The sequence below is a fragment of the Oratosquilla oratoria genome, chromosome 9 (assembly GCF_046742065.1).
Source record: "Oratosquilla oratoria isolate Oo_2021 chromosome 9, ASM4674206v1, whole genome shotgun sequence".
In the NCBI taxonomy this organism is placed as follows: Eukaryota; Metazoa; Arthropoda; class Malacostraca; order Stomatopoda; family Squillidae; genus Oratosquilla; species Oratosquilla oratoria.
In genome coordinates, this window is record NC_134785.1 from 70,112,571 (window position 1) to 70,136,271 (window position 23,701).

Consider the following 23,701-nt stretch of genomic DNA (forward strand, 5'->3'; position numbering starts at 1 on the left):
TCAATGTGTCCAAACCATCCCAATAGTCTTTCATCAGCCCTATCTGCCATTTTCTTTTCTACTCCCGCATTCCTTCTCGTTTCACACTCTATCCAAGCTAGTAACCCCTACCATAATTCTCAGACATTTCAGCCCAAACACATTTAAACTTTTCCGCTCTATGCCTCTCTTAAATTCCAAGTCTCTGTCCCATACAAAGCTGTCGTCACAATCACACCTTCATACAATCTTCTCTTTGCATCTATTTCTCATGACACTTTTTAACTGTTATTTCTAAATAATAATGATAATAATAATAATAATAATAATAATAATAATAATAATAATAATAATAATAATAATAATAATAATAATAATAACAATAATATTATTATTACTATTATTATTATTATTATTATTATTATTATTATTATTATTATTATTATTATTATTATTATTATTATTATTATTATTATTATTATTATTATTATTATTATTATTATTATTATTATTATTATTATTATTATTATTATAATAATAATAATGATAATAATAATAATAATAATAATAATAATAATAATAATAATAATAATAATAATAATAATAATAATAATAATAATAATAATAATAATAATAATAATAATAATAATAATAATAATAATAATAATAATAATAATAATAATAAATGAATAAATAAATAAATAGATAAATAATTATGTATTTTAGGATGTAAATTAATCAGATCCAGTAATGTCTTATTTTTGGACAATGAAAAAAAATAACTACTATATAACTTATTTAGATCGCACTAGTAACGAGGATGGCAAACTGGCTAAGATAGTAGACTAAAGTGAAAAATGTGGAGGTGAGCAAGGATTTATAATTTTGTCGGCGAAAACTAACGCATCTAACCTCGGTGACATTATCGCGCTAAAAGTTGAAGTCATAGAAATAATGAAAAAGAGATTTAAGAGTGACAGCAGGAAGATAGAAAATAAAAGTGATCAGTATTCTTTTTAGTGGAGATTATTCTTCTATCACAAAATAATGTGTGACTCTGGTCCGTAGGGAGAGGTGGACAGGTAGTTAGACGAGATAAAGAAGTTTGCAGGAGTTACGTGGCAAATGACAGTGTAGCCGTGCGACTCACGGAAGTGTTTGAGAGATGCCTTTGTTCAGCAATAGTTGAATAGTGAATTGATTGGTTGGGCAATGATGGGTAACAATAGTGACCATATGTGCATACTGGCCTTCCTTGGTCTGGGTACAGGAGACAGATTTTTTCCAAGTCAAGATTAAAATGTGTTAGTTTTCTTCTTCTTTATCTTGAAATATTAGTATTAGTAATAATAGTATCAGTACTGTTTGTATTTATGTTTGCTTCTCACACCCCGCCCCTATACCGTAGGTGGTTCAAGAAAAGCTATAGGTGTTAAGGTGTTTTTACACATTTGTCACCTACGACGTGCGTTTGTGAAGGCAAGACTGCACAAGGTGGTACGCTGTAGGGGAGCTGGCGGGTGACGCAGTGAAGGCTTTGAGAAGTCGACGCTCTTTCAAAGGCCCTGTCCCCCCACATGCCCCCTCCCCCTCCCTCCCACCCTCTCTCGCTGCCCAGGAGACCCAACATCCTCAAGCTGACAAGTATCAGTGTTGCTGCTGTCGAGGTGTGCCTCACAGGAGGCTCAGAGGGAATTCGCTGATCTTGACCACGTCAAACAGAATCTGAACAAGACCTTGCTAGGCGCCGTCAGAACTTTTGCGGACACCTGTGGATATGATGGTGTATGGTAGTCTGTGAGCTCGTATGGACAGAATCCGAGGTATTTGTTTGGTTTAGTGTTTATTATTGCCGCACAGGAATATATCTCTTTATCTTATCTCAGTTGAGCCTAGTCTACATACTTTACATATATACACCACAGCTTCTGATTTTTATTATTGTCGTTAATAGAATGATAAAATCGAATGAAAAAAAAATGACTGAGGCGTCTAACAAATATTTTTCTGTCGGTGTTTACTAGGGAGAGATTAGATAAAGTACCTGACTACGATCCGATTTTCAGTGGGGATGAAGAAAGTAGACTTCTAATATCAGCATTAGTAAGTTAGAAGTAGTCAAACAGATTGAAAGACTTGAAACTACAAAATCACCGGGTCCAGACGAAAAAAAAAAAAAAAAAAAATTCCAAGAGTGCTTAAAGAGTGCAAATTTGAAATTTGTGACCAGTTAACAGAAATATTTAATAAGTCGGTAGACACTGGTTTTGTACCTATTGCATGGGGGGAGGCAAACGTTGTTCCCGTTTTCAAAAAAAGAGATAAATCGTCTTTATGCAACTGCAAGCCTGTTAGTTTGATATCAGTGATAAGTAAAATGCCTGAATCGATAATAACCAATAGAATCAGATATCACATCGAGAGACATAATTTGATTCGTGACTCACAACATGGTTTCTCCAAGGGTTCATGTGTGACTAATCTTCTATCTTTTTACACTGAAGTATATAAGGCGTCAGATAACAATGATAGTTACCTTGACTTTACCAAAACGTTTGACAAGGTGTCCCACCAGAGACTACAAAATAAAGTCAAAGCCCATGTAATAGGAGGAAAAGTGTTTGAGTGGATTAGAGCTTGGATCAGTGACAGAAAACAGTGCGTCACTATAAATGGTGTGAAATCCAAATGGGGGGTGTTTCTAGTGGAGTTCTCCAGGGCTCGGTTTTAAGTCCCTTATTGTTCATTATGTACATAAACGACTTGGACAATGGGATTAATGGTGATACTAGTAAGTTTGTGGACGACACTAAAATAGGACGTCTAATTAGACCAGGAGAAGACGCCGAGATTCTGCAGAAAGATCTTAACAAATTCTTCACATGGTGAAATGGCAAATGTACTTCACTATCTCAAAGTGCAGCGTCTCAAATGTAGGGCTACACAACCCCGAAAGCAGATATAGCTTAGATAACACGCTTTTAGATAAAACTGAGTGCGATAGAGACTTAGGAGTTCTAGTAAGTCCTAACCTTAAATCCAGGAAACAATGATTAGGTCCAGGAATAAAGCTAACAGAGCATTAGGTTTCATTGCTATGACGGTTACAAATAGAAGAGGTAATTATCAAACTCTATATGGCGTTAGTTAAACCCATCTTTGACTATGCAGTACAGTTTTGGTCTCCGTCCTATAGAATGGGCATCAATTTACTAGAAGCAATATATAGGAGTATGACCAAAATAATACATGGGCTTAAAGATTTACCTTACGAGGAGATGCTTAGGCACCTTAACTTACACTTTCTGGAAAGACGCAGAGTGCGGGGTAATCTAATAGAGGTATTCAAGTGGATCAAAGGCTTTAACAAGGGTGACGCAAACAAGGTCATCATATTAAGACAACAGGGCAGGACTCGCAGTAATGGATTTAAACTGGACAATTTTAGATTTAAGAAGGAAATAGGTAAGAACTGGCTAACCAATAGAGTGGTTAACAAATGGAATAGACTTAGTAACCATGTAGTGAGTGCTGAAACTATCGGTTTTAAGAAACGGTTAGATAACTTTATGGATGGGGATGACAGGTGGTAATGGACATGGAAGTCCCTAGTGTAGGCCTTATGGTCTCTTGCAGTTCCCTTCATTATTATGCTCATGTGTAATAGGTAATCTGAAAAATGGCAACCTGACAAACATTTTTTAACCTCCCTTTCGTGTCATCGTCTTTTAGCGTGTCAGGCGGGTCAGCCCACTTCTCCAGTTAGTCGTCTCAAAACTTTATTTTCCCCTCAAATCCTCAATTTTTCCTAATCCATTTGCCTCTAGGATTTCTTCAACTCCATCTTTCCACCTTTTCTTCGGTCTACCTCTAGATCTTCTACCCTCTGGTCTCCAGTTCCCATTATTATGCTCATATGCAATAGGTAATCTGAAAAATGTCAACCTGCCAAACATTTTTTAACCTTCGTGTCATCGTCTATGAATACAAAATGTGGCTTCCCACGATTCGTGTATCCTAAGAAATGTGAAACGACAAGACGCTAGACGAATATTTTTTCATGTGCCCAAATTCATTCATTCAAATTCATCACATTGCATACACCAGGTGTTTATATTCAGCCGAGGGAAGCTACCTAACATTCACAATTTATGTATTTGTTCTGGCTACCGGCGAATGACCATCTCATTCAGGCTGGACGAAAGGGTTGATCAGATTAGAGAGCGCGAGATTGCCCAGAACGACAGAATCGCTGCTCAACCATGGACCATAACAGAGTTGAGAATGCAAGTCATCATGGTGGCGTTATTCAATTGTTTTGTCATCAAGGATTCCTTCGGTTAAAGGAGGTTCCCACGGCGGAACAGGATCACATGGTGGTAGCCAGAGTACACAGGATGACCCCAATTCCTGGACAAATTGATTAGTGTTAACAGTGATTACTTCGTGTCTGTGCACTACCGAGTGCGTCTTCGGCGAAGGATGCTGTGTCTGTATCTTTTGTTTGTACAAAATGGTTAATAATAGGGATTCTGTCCCGCGTAATATTTCACTGTTGAGATTTTCACGATACAGATTAATGATGCTCTTAAATTACAGTCACATGGGAAATATAATGTTAGGGAAAGATGTAATTGTTTTTCGCGCACTGCATCGCGTGTATGTCCACGTAGGGTTATCAGTAACTTGAGAAGTTGTTGGAGTACTGTGTATTTGTGAGTCGAATATTGTGAGTGATTAAAAAGTAGCCTCGGTGGAGTAAAAAGTGTAATGAGAAATAGACATTTGGGAATGGATGCTTAGAGTAGATTGGATGAAGGAATGATTGTGCCAACACCACTGTATGGGGCAGAAACATGGAACACAAGAGAGGAGTTTGAATGTGTTTAAGATGAGGTGTCTAAGAATTATGATAGGGGTTACTAGGTTGGATAGAGTGAGAAATGAGGAGGTGAGGAGGAGAACGGGGGTGGAAAGGGAATTGGGAGATAGGGTAGATGAAAGAGTATTGGGATGGTTTTGGACACATGGAAAGAATGAGTGAAGAAAGACTAGCAGAAGAGGTGTGGAAGGCATATGTGGAAGGAGTGAACATGAGGGGGTGACCTAGGATGAGATGGATGGATGGGGTAAAAGGGGCTTTGGGGAAGAGGGGAATGTCTGTTAAGGAAGGACGGGAGAGGACAGAAGACAGGGGTGAATGGAGAATGGTTGTGTATGGATGATGTTGTGATCCAGGAAGGGGAATGGGTGGGGGATGGGGGGTGAGGGAGTATGTATGAAGAAAAAAAATTGACGCGAAGGGATTTCTCCCCGTCTTCTCCTTTTTCTGCATGAAGGGACGGAGAGGGGGGGGGTGTCGCCGATTTAATGAAGCGGCCTTTCTGTGGATGTTGTGTCTTGCGACACTGCTTCTGACCCAGGACAGTGGACAAGATGCAGGGATGATCCGTCATCCAGGAGGTGCCAAGATAAGAGGGTGGAGGGGAATGGAGTGTGATAGAGATGGAATGGGTGGGCGTGGTTTTTACGCCTTTGTTTTTTGGCTACTTACCTTAAAAGGGGGAAAAAGCCTTTGGTATATGTATGTATGTGACTCCGTCGGATGTGTTTCTCACGCGGGGTGGCTAACGCGTGTTTGATGTGTTCATATAATGAGAGGATGCTAACCATCATTTCGTATTCATTTACAGTAATCCATTGTTCGTGAGGAAGAATCGCAAGCAGGTGTCAAATGCCTTGCGTCTATTATGGCGGATACTTAATGTTCAGGAGGTTTATGGTTGAGTCCTTTCTTGTTTGTGTTGTGTGAAGTAAGGAAGTTTTTTTTTTTTTTGTGATATGTTGGGTTCGAAAATCATGTGTATTAAACCTTTTCAATACGAGGCAAGTTCTCGCCGACAACATCAGCTGCCTGATGTTGCGATGATGCATTACAATACTCGCATGATGAAATATAAAATTACAGCTGTATTACTCAACCTCTTTCACTCTGAATATTAATAACGGCAGGAAATATGATCAAGCTAGTTCACAGACTAGCAATAATTTAACTGTACCTAGAACAAATTGCAATAGAAGTTTTTTTTGGCTTTATCTTGTTTATTAGGTCCCTCTAATGAACATGAAAAAGTCTCCAACTTTTGAACACCGGGAAAGTGGTTAATTTGCATAAATTCAAGATGGCCGCCGTCCAAAGCTTCAATTTACAGATAACTTTTTTCTGGCTGCTCCCAGACCCTATAAATGTATTACAAACAATGGTTTTTGGCTTTAACTTGTTTATTAGGTCCCTCTGATGAACATATAAAACATGAATTCAAGATAAATTCAAGAAATACAGAATGAGGCATTGCAAATGTGATATGACGTCACCATGACGTAGTATGACGTCATTCAGAGGCATGATAGGAGTTCGTATTCACTTGGATCATCGGTGCTTGCATTCAAGCTCATTCCGTTTGCAACTACAGCGTTGAGTGTCACAGTTGCCTTACACTGACATCTGACCAATTTAAGTATTGAATCAGGAGCCACTGGCGAATCCATCGTCTTCGGTTCAAGCTGTCCCTTTCGCAGACACCAGCCCCATTTCTCGGGGTCCACACAGTTCCCCATCCATTCCTGGACCTGACAATAAACACGGAACGAGTGGTATCTGGCTGCATCGGTTGTTGGGGGAAGACTGTGAACTTCAACGGTAGTTGAACTTTTTCCCACCTTGTTGCAAAACTTTGTCTTTCGCAGTCCGTCAAGGGTGTCATTTTCTTTTCCCCCGTACAAATAAACCAAGGCCTTTTCACCAGCTGATGATATCGCGTCTTTACTTCCACTTTGGCAACAGAATGCTTCTAAACATTTCAAGAAACCGTTGTCTTCCCTCACTTTCCTCAAGGCAGCCCCTTTACCAATACCATACAGTCGTGAGGTTGTGTCACATCCACAGAGTGCATGGACAACTGGCAGGACACTACAGATGCTTTCACCGAGAGCTTCTGCTACTGAGTTATATGCTAACATTTCCCACCTTCCTTGCTCGACTTGAAGTACAAATCATTCATCCCTCGTTCCGCATAATGACACAACAGCACCAACAAGTCTGTGTCCTCACCTATCACATATGTCACGGTTTCCCTTGCATGCTCAATTCCCTTCTTCGCAATCATGACATCTGCATCTGCTGGCGCATTGACACAGTCAATTCCATTTGCCTTGAATGTTTCACACAATAAGTCAATGAAGTTTTGCTTATTGTCCGAGTTCGACAAGAAGTTTTCCTTTTTTGACCGAAGGGGCATGGTTGGAGTGAACATCACCTTTTGACCAAAGACTCCTTTTGATCGTCGATTGTGTGTCATGTCCTTGGTAGTAGGTCCTGATTTATAACCGTCGAATACAACCACCGGGTTGAGAAAGTTTTTGGAAACATGCTTCATGCTTGCAATGTCCTCAAGTGTGTCACACTTCTTCCATGGAATCTTTTGCAATAAGGAACCACCATCCAGAACATGGGTCACAGTCCTTTCTTCCTCAAATGATTCCAATGCCGACTTGGGAACAACAGCAGCTATCTCATCTCCTAGCTGTGATTTATTGGCTTCCCTGAGCCTCCCCCACTTATCGAACAGAGCAGTAGGGTAGCTAGACAACTCATACGCAAAGACCTCTTCAACACCTAAGTCACTGTTATTAGCAAAGATGAGGAGCCTCTGGAAAAGGAGCTGTGGGTCGATTAGTACTTTTTCAGCACTGATTGTAACCTTTGAACCCAACGGCACAACTTGATCTTTCTTCCAAAATGAAAAGTCAAAAGTATTGCTGCCTTCCATCTTCTGCACAATGTTCATACCAACCTCATACAGTAAATGAGGATTGGCCGAGGCTGGTCCTGTCACACCGTTGGCAATATTCCTGAGTTCATTTGATTCTTGAAATGGATCATAATCCTTGAAGAATGCGAGAACCTTCTCTGTGTCCTTCCTATCTCGTTCACGCCTTGCTTCAGTAATTTCTTTGTGCTGCTCAGAGGTGTGGAAATGCTTCCCTGTCAGTTCTTGCATAACTTCACTCACCGCAGCGCAGGCTGGCATAGCAAGTAACCAGCGCAGGCGTTGCGTTTCTTCCATGCCCCTACTACGTGTCAATCCCCCATTCGTTTTCAAAGAGCGCATCAAAACCTGCTCTATAACCAAGTCGCTTGGCAGTCCTGCCCACAGCCGATCACTTCGGCGCATCACAAATAGAGAATTCAATTGACAGAACATGTCTGGGTTGAGCTGCTCAAGTTCAATCATGTCTTGAATGTACACATGGGCTGACTTGGCAAAATTGTTATGACCACACGCTGCAAAGTACGGCAACATCTCCTGGAGTGTTCCGAGGTACAGTAGGAAATCGCCCATTCTCAGTGCCCTCAGGAAGCGACGCAGCAAGTCAATCATGTCCATGTATTGAATCCATAGCTTTCCCATCTTATGCTCTGCTAAGGAGCTCTTCTCAGCTTTAAGTTTTTCAGAAATTCTGTTGAAAACGTCTTTACTGCAGACTTCATCCGGTGAAACGTCTTCACGCAACAGCTTATCCAAAAGATCTGCAGCCTCCTGGAAGTCCTTGCATGCGTCACTTTCCTCATCTACCATTGAGAGGTTGACACCGTATGCCCTGCTTAACACAATCGAACTCAAGGCTGTGTCAACCAAGAAGTGGCCTCTGATTGCTCGTGCATAGGCTTTCCCACTCAGCATTTGGGTCACAGCATTTTCAGCGTATATAAGTTCCAAAACCTCCTTAAGCCCAGATGCTTCCATAACATGGCCCATGCATCCCAAGAAGCTCATCACAGAGTGAAAGCCACCAAGGTTCAAAACAATGGGTTTCAGTTCGCTTCCTTCCTTCTCATGAACAATGATCGTCTTCGCTTTCCAATAAAGCGGTTGGTCGAATGTCAGCATTGGCGTCGTTCCCTGGCGATGGCTTTCCGCAGCAACGAAGTGAAGTGTTGAGTAAATACAACTCATGTCCGTAGGGTCCATGTCAATCATGGGCAAGAAATGGACGGAAGATTTCCCTGGGTGTTGTCCATGGCACACACTCTGCATTAAGCCGGACCAGCCTGGTCGTTTTGGTCGAAGCAACCCTGACGTTTTCCACAGTATGTCCAGATTTTCAAGCTTGTCAGATGCTGAAATGGGATCAAGCTTTCTAAATACGAACTCCTATCATGCCTCTGAATGACGTCATACTACGTCATGGTGACGTCATATCACATTTGCAATGCCTCATTCTGTATTTCTTGAATTTATCTTGAATTTATGTTTTATATGTTCATCAGAGGGACCTAATAAACAAGTTAAAGCCAAAAACCGTTGTTTGTAATACATTTATAGGGTCTGGGAGCAGCCAGAAAAAAGTTATCTGTAAATTGAAGCTTTGGACGGCGGCCATCTTGAATTTATGCAAATTAACCACTTTCCCAGTGTCCAAAAGTTGGAGACTTTTTATATGTTCATCAGAGGGACCTAATAAACAAGATAAAGCCAAAAAACCTTCTATTGCAATTTGTTCTAAGTCCAGCCCTACTTTGACTGGTCTATACAAAATAAATATAATCAAGACGCCTACGCCGGCACCCTAATCACTCTCGCCTAATGACGACGACGTAGGCGTCATCGGGTTGGTGATATCAAAGACGGTTCTCTTCATCATAATGGAGGGTCTGTATGTTGTTGGACCTGTTGGTGTTTTGTGTGCTTAGCTGTATCACAATGGCAAAAAAGTAAATAAACAAACAAATAAAAGAAAACAAATGCCTGAGGTTACCCTGGAAAGAAATTAGCATATTATACCAAATTAAATTCAAGTTCCTTTGTAGGGGAGGTGTCAAAATCATATTGAAAGAGATCTTGTCATAGGTAGGAAAACTTCAGGAAGAAGAGAGTTCCAGAACCTCTCAGGTGAAAGAAATACCGTGTCTTTGCAAAAGGCATTTCCACAGGAAAAAGGGCGTGGCGTTTGAAAAGATCATGTGTTGCTTAGTTAACGAATTAAATAAACTTGGTAACCATGCAGTGAGCGCTGAAACAATGGGTTGCTTTAAGAAAATATGAGGTAACTTTATGGATCGGGAAGACAGGTGGTGAGGGACATGAAACTATTTAGTATAGGCCTTATGGTCTCTTGCGCTCTCTTCGATTCTTGTGTTATTATGCTGGTGGTATTCTACTAAGGAGGAGGTACGCAGTCGTGGTAGGTGTGTGTGTGTCATATCAAAACCCCGAGCATGAAACTGTTTCTTTGTTTGTTTAAGACTTCGTGAATACTTGTCGGTGTGGTTGCATAATCCAGAGGGAATCGATCTGAGGATGCGGGATGAGATTTTTGTGATTGGAGTGGTGATGTTTAAGTGTCCTAATGCGTCCGCTGTTGTAGACGTTCTCAGCCTTGCTTGGCCCATGCACCTCTTTCACTATTTGTCAGAATGTCATTCCCCGCTCATTTCCAAGATTGTCTGAAATTAAGGTTGCTAGTCAAGCAAGATCCAACCCAAAGGGTTTCTTTCATCTCTATAGAACAAAAAATAAAGAAAGAATAGGACCAATTAAAAACGATGAAAATGTCATGATAGAATCGGAGGAAAAAATGAGTGAGGAGTTTAACAATTATTTTCTATCGGTGTTTACTAATGAGAGGTTAAATAAAGTACCTGACTGCGATCCGATTTTCAGAGGGGATGAAGAAAGTAGTCTATCTAATATCAGCATTAGTAAAGTAGAAGTAGTCAAGCAGATTGAAAGACTTAAAGCTACAAAATCCCCGGGTCCAGACGAAATTTTTCCGAGAATGCTAAAGGAGTGTAAATTTGAAATCTGTGACCAGTTAACTGAAATATTTAATAAATCAGTAGACACTGGTTTTGTGCCTACTGCTTGGAGGCAAGCAAACGTTGTTCCTGTTTTTAAGAAGGGAGATAGATCGTCTATATGCAACTACAGGCCAATTAGTTTGACATCGGTTATAGGAAAAATGCTTGAATCAGTAATAGTAAATAGACTCAGAGAACACATCGAAAGACATAATTTAATTCGTGATTCACAGCATGGTTTCTCCAAGGATAAGTCATGTGTGACTAACCTTCTATTCTTTTACACTGAAGTATATAAGGCGTCAGATAACAATGATAGTTACGATATTATTTACCTTTACTTTAGCAAAGCATTCGAAAGGGTGCCACACCAGAGACTACTAAATACAATCAAAGCCCATGGGATAGGAGGAAAAGTGTTAGAATGGATTAGAGGTTGGATTAGTAAAAAAAAATAGCGGAGTAAAATCTAGGTGGGGCAGTGTTACTGGTGGGGTCCCCCAGGGCTCGGTTTTGGGTCCTTTGTTTTTCATTATGCACATAAACGACTTAGAAGACGCGATATATAGTAGTGTTAGTAAGTTTGCGGGCGACACTAAAATAGGACGCCTAATTAGGTCAGGAGACGACGCAGAGATTCGGCAGGATGATCTTAACAAATTGTTCACATGGTCGGTGAAATGGGAAGTGAACTTCAATATCAGAAATTTTCCTTACGAAGAGAGGCTTAGGCACCTTAACTTACACTCTCTGGAAAGACGCAGAGTGTGGGGTGATCTAATAGAGGTGTTCAAGTAGATCAAAAGCTTTAACAAGGGTGATGCAAACAAGGTCATCATATTAAAACAACAGGGCAGGACTCGCAGTAATGGTTAAAAACTGGACAAATTTAGATTTAAAAAGGAAATAGGCAAGAATTGGTTTACTAATAGGGTGGTCGACGAATGGAATAAACTTAGTAAGCGCTGAAACTATCAGTTGTTTTAATAAACGATTAGACAACTTTATGGATGGGGATGACAGGTGGTGATGGATACGGAGCTGCCTAGTGTAGGCCTTATGGTCTCTTGCAGTCTCCTTCATTCTTATGTTCTTATGCTCTTATGTTCTTATGTCTGTTTCAAAAGGTGCATTCTAAATAATATGCAAATATTACTAAAATCCTTTTATTTTTTCCAAATTAGTATATATACATTTACAATTTTACATGGATTATGTTTATAATGAAATTGTACTAGTTAAATGCTAATTGGAAATATTGATGAATATATAAAACTTGAATAAAAGTAAAATAGTTTTTTGATTTATAATGAACTACTTAACAGGTCAAACTGAAGCTAATGCAATTAAAAAAAAGTTCAGTAGAATGACAGGGTATTATAAATCTGTAATTAATTTAATTCAGTAGATTACAGCTCGTCAGTTGACGAAAACTATGATTGTTTTATTCTTAGCCAATTCTGAAATATGCGGAATGTTTGAAAGTGCACAACGCCGGTCATTTTCTACCTCTAATCTACTGCGTTGTTTTGTTTTAATTTGCAACAAAGTTGAAAAAAAACTGACCCACAAAGATATGTCGACACAAACGGAAGCAATGCACGGACTGCTTAATGTGGTCACAATGTACCCACAGAAAACCAAAATTTCCCCTTGGGAGTGAATTTCACCACTAATGAGAACTGTTAAATGTAGTACAGTACAAGAATGTGCTGGTATTGTAGTCGAGCTTGACACGCGCTCGCACAACTTGTCGGTTTTTGTTCCTGGATTTTATCGGGTGTGGTGAAAACAACTGTTGTATTCTATTCAATTTGAGAGTTGTGAAATTCATTCACCTAGATAATAGAAAATGGAACAAGGAAACAAACACACGTGAATCAAACAAATGACTAGACGCTGCTCTGTCATTGAGAATTCACAGAAGCCCTGGGCGACGCTGCCTTGAATAGTCAATGTTTATAGCAACCAAAATTTAGAAATTGGACTTAAGGGAACCTGGGAGTTCTTATACGTGAACGTGTCATAAAAGTTGCTCAACTTCTCTGGTGAACCTATGTATAATTACCCTTTCCAATAGAGTATAATTCCCCACTAAACTGTTTCAGTCACATGTACAGTATATGTTATGTGTAGTGACTATTTTTATTTTGTATAATATTGTATAGTGAAGATGATATATCTGAACATGAAGGTCTCCTTAACAACCGCCTATGCAGGAAATGAAAGATTAGAATCTTGGTAACAACTTGTTAAGATTATATTTTATTTCATTTTCATTTTTTAAATGATTTTTTCTATTTTGAATAGTGAAAAATGCTGTGAAAATCTGTTAGGATAAATGAAACAAAATTTTTAAGTTACAGGTTTCCTTTATTTTTTCTGAACAGATTAAAGTATGACTTTTTCCCTTCACAATGGTACAAAAATCAAAATAATATGTAAAATAGAACCAGAGCTATGGCTTATTAAAGAACAAAAACATTAATTTTTCAGGAGAGGAGGATTTAAACTGGGAGGCTGGAAAGCAACATACCCCTCCCTCTAACTTTGAAAAGGCACTGAGAGGTAGTGGTGGGCAGCTACCGGTTTTATCGGTAACAACCTTAACGGTAGCTTACCGGCAAAAATTCTGCTACCGTTAAGGCTCCGTTAACCGATAAGCTATAACATAACACTCAAGAGAGCGGTAAGCACGTCTCGGCTTGGTGGTAGTGAGTGACGGTACTGACGGTAGTGGTGGGCAGCTACCTGTAGTTACGGGTTTTATCGGTAACAACCTTGACGGTAGCTTACCGGCAAAAATTCTACTACCGTTAAGGCTCCGTTAACCGATAAGCTATACCATAACACTCAGAGAGCGGTAAGCACGTCTCGGCTTGGTGGTACTGAGTGACGGTACTGACGGGCCCAATGTCCCGCTAATTTTACCGGTTAAACTTTTACTATTAAGCAAGTATGTACCGCTAAGGTCTCGGTAATTTTTTACCATTAAAACCGGTTTTTTCGGCACTTTTGTTAATTTCTCATTAGAATTAATGTTATTTATGTGATCAGCATACGGAACTATATTAATTGTGAAAGTTTCATCGAAAAATTCCGCGTGTCGCCAAACGAAAACCCATATATATATATATATATATATATATATATATCTATATCTATACTGTATACACACACACACACACATTATATATATATATATATATATATATATATATATATATATGCTTAAGTAATGAAAATGCCAATATTTTGTTTCTAAATAAGAATATGAACTAATTTGTATGAAAAAATAATTGAGGAAAAAAAAACACGCTGACAATGAAATCTAATATATCCTTGAGTATTCACCTTGGTCTTTGCATCACGTGCTGGGCTCGTGATCGACATCTATTTCCCTCTCTGAAGAGAGCTCAGAGCTCGTATGACTGATCTATGGGTAATGCTGTGACCTTACACGCACCCCCTCCCAACTCCCCGGGCGCCCACGAGAGTTGGAGTAACGACTCGGAGCGCAGCGATACTGAAATGATTTCAACCCTGGACAGATGTGTGTGTGATTCACCTTCACCTTGGTCACCTTGGTCTTTGAATCTAAGGTCTCGGTAATTCTTAGCCATTAAAACAGTTTTTTCGGCACTTTCTTTGATTTCAATTTTTTTTTTTTTATTTCTGTGATCAGCATACGAAACTATATTAATTGTGAAAGTTTCATCGAAAAATTCCGCGTCACCAAATGGAAAAGACCCATATATATATATATATACAACTACAAAATAAATATAATCAAGACGCCTACGCCGGCACCCTAATCACTCTCGCCTAATGACGACGACGTAGGCGTCATCGGGTTGGTGATATCAAAGACGGTTCTCTTCATCATAATGGAGGGTCTGTATGTTGTTGGACCTGTTGGTGTTTTGTGTGCTTAGCTGTATCTTTGTGTACATAATTCCTCACAATGGCAAAAAAGTAAATAAAGAAATAATAGAAAACAAATGCCTGAGGTTACCCTGGAAAGAAATTAGCATATTATACCAAATTAAATTCAAGTTCCTTTGTAGGGGAGGTGTCAAAATCATTTTGAAAGAGATCTAGTCATAGGTAGGAAAACTTCAGGAAGAAGAGAGTTCCAGAACCTCTCAGGGTAAAGAAATACCGTGTCTTTGCAAAAGGCATTTCCACAGGAAAAAGGGCGTGGCGTTTAAAAGATCATGTGTTGCTTAGTTAACGAATTAAATAAACTTGGTAACCATGCAGTGAGCGCTGAAACAATGGGTTGCTTTAAGAAAATATGAGGTAACTTTATGGATCGGGAAGACAGGTGGTGAGGGACATGAAACTGTTTAGTATAGGCCTTATGGTCTCTTGCACTCTCTTCGATTCTTGTGTTATTATGCTGGTGGTATTCTACTAAGGAGGAGGTACGCAGTCGTGGTAGGTGTGTGTGTGTCATATCAAAACCCCGAGCATGAAAGTGTTTCTTTGTTTGTTTAAGACTTCGTGAATACTTGTCGGTGTGGTTGCATAATCCAGAGGGAATCGATCTGAGGATGCGGGATGAGATTTTTGTGATTGGAGTGGTGATGTTTAAGTGTCCTAATGCGTCCGCTGTTGTAGACGTTCTCAGCCTTGCTTGGCCCATGCACCTCTTTCACAAAGGATTACAAAGGCGGAGCATGCCGACAGGAGACCTTTTGGTCCATACCTGGGTCGGATGTGAAAAAAAAGATAAATAGATAAATAAATAAATAAATAAAAATATAATAATATAATAATAGATCAAATAAATAAATAAATAAATACATAGGTATAGTTAAATAATAAACAAGCAGGTAAATAGTAGTTAATAACAAATTGACATATAACTAAACAATAAATGAAAATCAAGCAAATAATAATAAACAGACAAATAATAACAAACAAATAAACAAATATAAAATAAATGGCATGCATTACAGCCTCTTGCTTAGGTGTTTATCTAAACGAACCTTAAGCTGCGAACTGAACTACATTGCGCTGCATCTGAAAGAAGTTTATCCCATTCATTAACTACACGGGTTGGCGAAGTTATTTCTACCCACTTCCAAGTCAAATATAAATCCTGACAATTTGAGACCATTAATTCTTGTCTGATTCTTATTCAATGTGAAAATTTTGTCTTTACTTCTTCAGTGGGATATTGTACCCAAGCATAGAAGCGCTGATAATAAAAAAAAAAAAAAAAAAAAAAAAAAAAAAAATCGCCAATTAGTATTGGGTTCGAACCCGCACCCACACGTAGAAAAAAACAAACACAAACAACAAACAAACAAACAAAGAACGAAGCCAACACGCCACGGTGGCGAATATTTTGGACGCCATTGTGGCTATTTTCACGGTCACTATTCTTCTTTGGTTGGTAATTGTGTGTCCTCCATCACGCCACATTAGATTCTCTGAAATGTCCCACACTTTTTCTTCCCAAATACATTTTGCAAAGGGGGGGAGGAGGTGGGGTGGCTACTGAGTTCCTCTCTCTCTCTCTCTCTCTCTGTCTCTGTCTCTCTCTCTCTCTCTCTCTCTCTCTCTCTCTCTCTCTCTCTCTCTCTCTCTCTCTCTCTCTCTCTCTCTCTCTCTCTCTCTCTCTCTCTCTCTCTCTCTCTCTCTCTCTCTCTCTCGCTCTCTCTCTCTCTCTCTCTCTCTCTCTCTCTCTCTCTCTCTCTCTCTCTCTCATTCTCTCTCTCTCATTCTCTCTCTCTCTCTCATTCCCCGCTTATTTCCAAGATTGTCTGAAATTAAGGTTGCTAGTCAAGCAAGATCCAACCCAAAGGGTTTCTTTCATCTGTATAGAACAAATAAAGAAAGAATAGGACCAATTAAAAACGATGAAAATGTCATGATAGAATCGGAGGAAAAAATGAGTGAGGAGTTTAACAATTATTTTCTATCGGTGTTTACTAATGAGAGGTTAAATAAAGTACCTGACTGCGATCCGATTTTCTGAGGGAATGAAGAAAGTAGTCTATCTAATATCAGCATTAGTAAAGTAGAAGTGGTCAAGCAGATTGAAAGACTTAAAACTACAAAATCCCCAGGTCCAGACGAAATTATTCCGAAAATGCTAAAGGAGTGTAAATTTGAAATCTGTGACCAGTTAACTGAAATATTCAATAAATCAGTAGACACTGGTTTTGTGCCTACTGCTTGGAGGCAAGCAAACATTGTTCCTGCTTTTAAGAAGGGAGATAGATCATCTATATGCAACTACAAGCCAATCAGTTTAATATCGGTTATAGGAAAAATGCTTGAATCAATAATAGTAAATAGACTCAGAGAACACATCGAAAGACATAATTTAATTCGTGATTCACAGCATGGTTTCTCCAAGGATAAGTCATGTGTGACTAACCTTCTATTCTTTTACACTGAAGTATATAAGGCGTCAGATAACAATGATAGTTACGATATTATTTACCTTTACTTTAGCAAAGCATTCGAAAGGGTGCCACACCAGAGACTACTAAATAAAATCAAAGCCCATGGGATAGGAGGAAAAGTGTTAGAATGGATTAGAGGTTGGATTAGTAAAAAAAAAATAGCGGAGTAAAATCTAGGTGGGGCACTGTTACTGGTGGGGTCCCCCAGTGCTCGGTTTTGGGTCCTTTGTTGTTCATTATGTACATAAACGACTTAGACGACGGGATAAATAGTGATGTTAGTAAGTTTGCGGACGACACTAAAATAGGACGCCTAATTAGGTCAGGAGACGACGCAGAGATTCTGCAGGATGATCTTAACAAATTGTTCACATGGTCGATGAAATGGCAAATGAACTTCAATATCTCTAAGTGTAGCGTATTAAACGTAGAGCTACACAACCCCGAAAATAGATACAGCTAACACGCTTTTAGAGAAAACTGAGTGCGAGAGAGACTTGGGAGTTCTAATGAGTCCGGACCTTAAAACCAGGAAACAGTGCATTAGCGCCAGGAATAAAGCTAACAGAGCATTAGGTTTCATTGCTAGGACGGTAACGAATAGAAGTGCAGAGGTAATTATTAAACTCTATCTAGCGATAGTTAGACCCATTCTTGACTATGCGGTACATTTTTGGTCTCCGCCCTACAGAATGGACATCAATTCACTAGAATCAGTAGAGAAGAATGACCAAAATGATACATGGACTCAGAAATTTGCCTTACGAAGAGAGGGTTAGGCACCTTAACTTACACTCTCTGGAAAGACGCAGAGTGCGGGGTGATCTGATAGAGGTGTTCAAGTAGATCAAAAGTTTTAACAAGGGTGATGCAAACAAGGTCATCATATTAAAACAACAGGGCAGGACTCGATGTAATGGTTATAAACTGGACAAATTTAGATTTAAAAAGGAAATAGGCAAGAATTGGTTTACTAATAGGGTGGTCGACGAATGGAACTTAGTAACCATGTAGTGCGCGCTGAAACTATCAATTGTTTTAAGAAACGATTAGACAACTTTATGGATGGGGATGACAGGTGGTGATGGATACGGAGCTGCCTAGTGTAGGCCTTATGGTCTCTTGCAGTCTCCTTCATTCTTATGTTCTTATGCTCTTATGTTCTTATGTCTGTTTCAAAAGGTGCATTCTAAATAATATGCAAATATAACTAAAATCCTTTTATTTTTTCCCAATTAGTATATGTATACATTTACAATTTTACATGGATTATGTTTATAATGAAATTTTACCAGTTAAATGCAAATTGAAAATATTGGTGAATATATAAAACTTGAATAAAAGTAAAATAGTTTTTTGATTTATAATGAACTACTTCAGGTCAAACTGAAGCTAATGCAATTAAAAAAAAAGTTCAGTAGAATGACAGGGTATTATAAATCTGTAATTAATTTAATTCAGTAGATTACAGCTCGTCAATTGACGAAAACTATGATTGTTTTATTCTTAGCCAATTCTGAAATATGCGGAATGTTTGAAAGTGCACAACGCCGGTCATTTTCTACCTCTAATCTACTGCGTTGTTTTGTTTTAATTTGCAACAAAGTTGAAAAAAAAACCTGACCCACAAAGATATGTCGACACAAACGGAAGCAATGCACGGACTGCTTAATGTGGTCACAATGTACCCACAGAAAACCCAAAATTTCCCCTTGGGAGTGAATTTCACCACTAATGAGAACTGTTAAATGTAGTACAGTACAAGAATGTGCTGGTATTGTAGTCGAGCTTGACACGCGCTCGCACAACTTGTCTGTTTTTGTTCCTGGATTTTATCGGGTGTGGTGAAAACAACTGTTGTATTCTATTCAATTTGAGATATCGGTGTGCTGTAAGAGAAGAGTTGTGAAATTCATTCACCTAGATAATAGAAAATGGAACAAGGAAACAAACACACGTGAATCAAACAAATGACTAGACGCTGCTCTGTCATTGAGAATTCACAGAAGCCCTGGGCGACGCTGCCTTGAATAGTCAATGTTTATAGCAACCATAATTTAGAAATTAGGCTCAAGGGAACCTGGGAGTTCTTATACGTGAACGTGTCATAAAAGTTGCTCAACTTCTCTGGTGAACCTATGTATAATTACCCTTTCCAATAGAGTATAATTCCCCACTAAACTGTTTCAGTCACATGTACAGTATATGTTATGTGTAGTGACTATTTTTATTTTGTATAATATTGTATAGTGAAGATGATATATCTGAACATGAAGGTCTCCTTAACAACCGCCTATGCAGGAAATGAAAGATTAGAATCTTGGTAACAACTTGTTAAGATTATATTTTATTTCATTTTCATTTTTTAAATGATTTTTTCTATTTTGAATAGTGAAAAATGCTGTGAAAATCTGTTAGGATAAATGAAACAAAATTTTTAAGTTACAGGTTTCCTTTATTTTTTCTGAACATATTAAAGTATGACTTTTTCCCTTCACAATGGTACAACAATCAAAATAATATGTAAAATAGAACCAGAGCTATGGCTTATTAAAGAACAAAAACATTAATTTTTCAGGAGAGGAGGATTTAAACTGGGAGGCTGGAAAGCGACATGCCCCTCCCTCTAACTTTGAAAAGGCACTGAGAGGTGTAGAGAATCACAGCTTGCTTCTGAGTGGTGGGATGAGTTGCCGGATAAACAAAACAGAACTGGCTATCGAAATTTTGACTTTATTTCAATATACAATGGGGTTGCCAGAGGTTGCCAATAATTTATCTATTATATTCTGTATAGAAAAAAAAAAAACCGGAATTGAGCTGTAATATTTGGTCGAAGTGTTACCACCATCATAGAGATTCTTTTGAAATGTTTACCTAAAATTCGTTCATGTGCAAGAATTTTTCGAGTGATCGCGCCCACAGGTCCCCTTGAACGGAAAAAGGGCAATAATGAACACAACTGTTCCACACAAAATGCATCTACTCTTAGGTCGAAGACATGCACATACACACACGCACACCCGGTGGTGCGGTTGGTAGAGTCCCACACTGTCAGTATGGTGGTACCGGCGGTACCCGGTTCGAATCCTGCCCAGGGCTGAAATTATTTCAGTATCGCTGCGCTTCGAGACGTTACTCCAACTCTCGTGGGCGGGGAGTTGGGGGTGTGTATCCGTGTAAGGTATAGATCGGTCATACGAGCTCTGAGCTCTTTTCCGGGAGGGAAATAGCTGTCGATCACGAGTCCAACACGTGATCCAAAGACCAAGGTGAAACCAAGGTGAATCACACATGGCCTACTGCTTTAGTTGTTGGCGTTTCGACCATTTACCCTGGAGATCGGAGATATCTCCCTGTTCATGACATGCAATTTCACTAACATTGCAAACCGTTGCTGTTTCCCTTGACCAAAGCGTAGATTTTGTTATGTGAATAAGGTTATAACATTCCTCATAGATTGGACTATTCGAACTGTGAGCTCTCAATAGGGAAGGCAATAGTTCCCGATCACGAGTCCAGTGAATGACACATGAACATGCTAAAACGCACGTTCCCGCGCAAGTAGATGACTTGTCGTGGTTCCGTCATCCTCTTTGCTCGGAGTGAGAGGTGGGGGGAGGGGTCGGTGGAGCCTGACCCCCCACGCTCTCGGAATTGGGGTCAAATTAACAATATATTGAATATATCCTCTTTGTTCACCTCTCCCGGCGCACGCCGTGGTTATTAATTGTGTACTTATTCACAAGGTCATCAGCTTGAACGTTGCTAAATATCCGAACATAGAAATGACGACTATAACATGTAGAATTTTTTTCTTAAGCAATAGGTTATCTTCTGTTTTTTATCATAGACTTGATATGGTTATACACTAATTGCAAAACATGTAGAACGCAGCCTATAGTATGCAGCAGTGGAATGGAGCATTCAGTCTCTCTCTCTCTCTCTCTCTCTCTCTATTTATATATATATATATGTATATATATATATATATATATATATATGTGTGTGTGTGTGTGTGTGTGTATTTACCTAGTTGTATTTACCTAGTTGTATTTTGCGGGAAGGGGAGCTATGTTCGTGATGTCCCGCCTTTGTATCTTGCAGTGTCTAGTTTGTTTTTAAACTCATGAATGGTTTTTGCGCATACTATTCCATTGTCCAGTTTGTTCCAAGTGTCCAAAACTCTATGAGGAAAACTGTTTTTCTTCAGTTCTCTTCTATAGCTATGTTTTTTGATTTTCTTTCCATGTCCTCTTGTGTTTCTTTTGTCCCAGTTAAGTAAGTTCTCACTATCGAGTACCTCTGTGCCTTTCATGATTCTGTAGATGGTCAATAGGTCACCTCTCTCTCTTCTTTGCTCCAGTGTCGGTAACTCCAGTTTAGCCAATCTCTCCTCGTATGATAGGTTTGCAAGTGCAGGTGCCATTTTTGTAGCTGCTCTTTGGATTCTTTCTATTTTCTTTATATTCTTTTTGGTACTGGGGGACCACAATGTCGCTGCATACTCTAATCTAGGCCTTATCAATGTAACCAATATTTTTTTCATCATGTCTTCGTCCAAGTATGTAAACGCCACTTTTATTGATCTTAGCAAGTTGTAAGTCTCCCCGACAATTTTGTTAATCTGTATATCATAGGACAAGTCGTTCGTGATAATTACTCCCAAATCTTTTTCGGATCCTACTTTCTTTACTTCTTTGGTTCCAATTGTATATTTTCCTGATATTCTGTTTTTGCTTTTTCCAAACTCCATTATGCTACACTTCTTAGTATTAAAGTCCACTTCCCATTTCTGACTCCAGTTCCATACCCTATTTAGGTCTTCTTGCAGTGCTTCACAGTCCTCATCAGTTTCTATTTTCCTTAGCAGTTTGGCGTCATCGGCAAAGAAGCTCATGTAGCAGTTCACGTCCTCATCCATGTCATTCATATAGATAGCAAACATTATTGGTGCCAGCACAGATCCTTGCGGTACTCCACTGATCACCTTTTTCCAGTCTGAATATTTTTCTCTGAGCACTACTCTCATCTTTCTACCAGTCAGAAAGTCCTCTATCCATTTTAGTAGGTTTCCCTGTATTCCTCCTATGTGTTCCAGTTTTTTTAGTAGTTTTCTGTGTGGTACTTTGTCAAAGTACCACACAGTACCACAAAGGTGTGTGTGTGTGTGTGTGTGTGTGTGTGTGTGTGTGTGTGTGTGTGTGTGTGTGTGTGTGTGTGGTTGGATAATATAATACAGCTGCTTCTGCATTAATTATCTTCTTACTCAGATTTTCTACTTTTCTGATTGCAGACTTCCACGTAGACTTCAATACTGAGATTCTTGTGCCAAAAAGCATAGTGAAACATAGCAGATGGTTCTTCTTTATAATCACGACGTTTCGTACACATTGTATATTATCAAATGTTGGATGCATAACAAATGAATGGCATAAATATACATTCATGAATAATAGGGGAGGTCACATAGTGTTCAAATTTTATGAAGGGTCGGTGGGGAGTGGTGGAAATATCATGGTAGCCGGATTGTAGCATCCCACGGAGTGGATCTCGACAATGAAATTATGTCGAACTCTTTTGTTTGTAAATTCAGACTCGGATTTTTCTCTTTGATTAAAAGTGCTTCCAGTATTTGTAAACGTTTCTGTTCTGGAACTTGGTCTATTATTTTGGTGTTATCTTCCATCGTTTTTCTAGTCAATTGAGTGTTGTGGCATGTGGTGGTGTGATATTTTGGCGTGCCGTTCTGTAGGTGGAGAGTGATACGTCTGTTGAGTTTAGTTGTCGTATATGAAGTGGGGAGGGGATGCACAATTCCCTATTTTACAGGTATATTCATACACAAGATGGCTATTCTGTAGGCCAACATTGGCTTGTTCATGATGAGAGTGGAGGTTGTTATGTTTTTGTAATAGATGACGAGGTTGATTTTATCTTGAGGTCTAGTAGTCCTGATGTGACTATTTATCATTTGCTTCATTATTCTTCCGTCTTTATCGTAGTCGAAATGCATTTGGCCTTTATAATAGGATTTTATCTTTTGGCCCTCCTGGACTGTGTGGTGGTATCATTTGTCTAATTCTCTACTCATTGCCCTTTAAATATCCTTGTTAGAGTATCCGTTGTTTACGAGTATTTGTGTGAGTCTTTTGATATGTAAATGAGTACTACGTGCCAGTTGCTAGAATGAGTGAATGCCCTTATTATGTAGACTCTAAGAGTAGATTCCTTGTATCGTTGGGGACATGCGCATTTTCTAATGAGGTTAATTGGCTTGGTGTATGCACTTGTTTTGAAACTGTTGGGATTCTACTGGACAAGGACGTTTAGGAAAGGTAGTTTTCCATCCTGGCTTGTGTCTGTGGTAAAAAAATTCAGCACGGAGATATCTTGCAATTTCCTTTTCAGGAGTACAATGTTTTCTTCTTTATCTGTC

At 39.0% G+C, this 23,701-nt stretch overlaps 1 protein-coding gene across 1 annotated transcript in view; it reads left to right on the plus strand.

Moving 5' to 3' along the window:
• Positions 1 to 1,620: 1,620 nt before the first annotated feature.
• LOC143028554 (solute carrier organic anion transporter family member 74D-like) overlaps positions 1,621 to 23,701 on the plus strand; it is a 52,094-nt gene continuing 30,013 nt past the window's right edge. Inside the window, exon 1 of the mRNA XM_076190831.1 lies at positions 1,621 to 1,802. Coding sequence (XP_076046946.1) covers positions 1,787 to 1,802 — 16 coding nt within the window. The 5' untranslated portion in view covers positions 1,621 to 1,786. The remainder of the gene's footprint in view (positions 1,803 to 23,701) is intronic.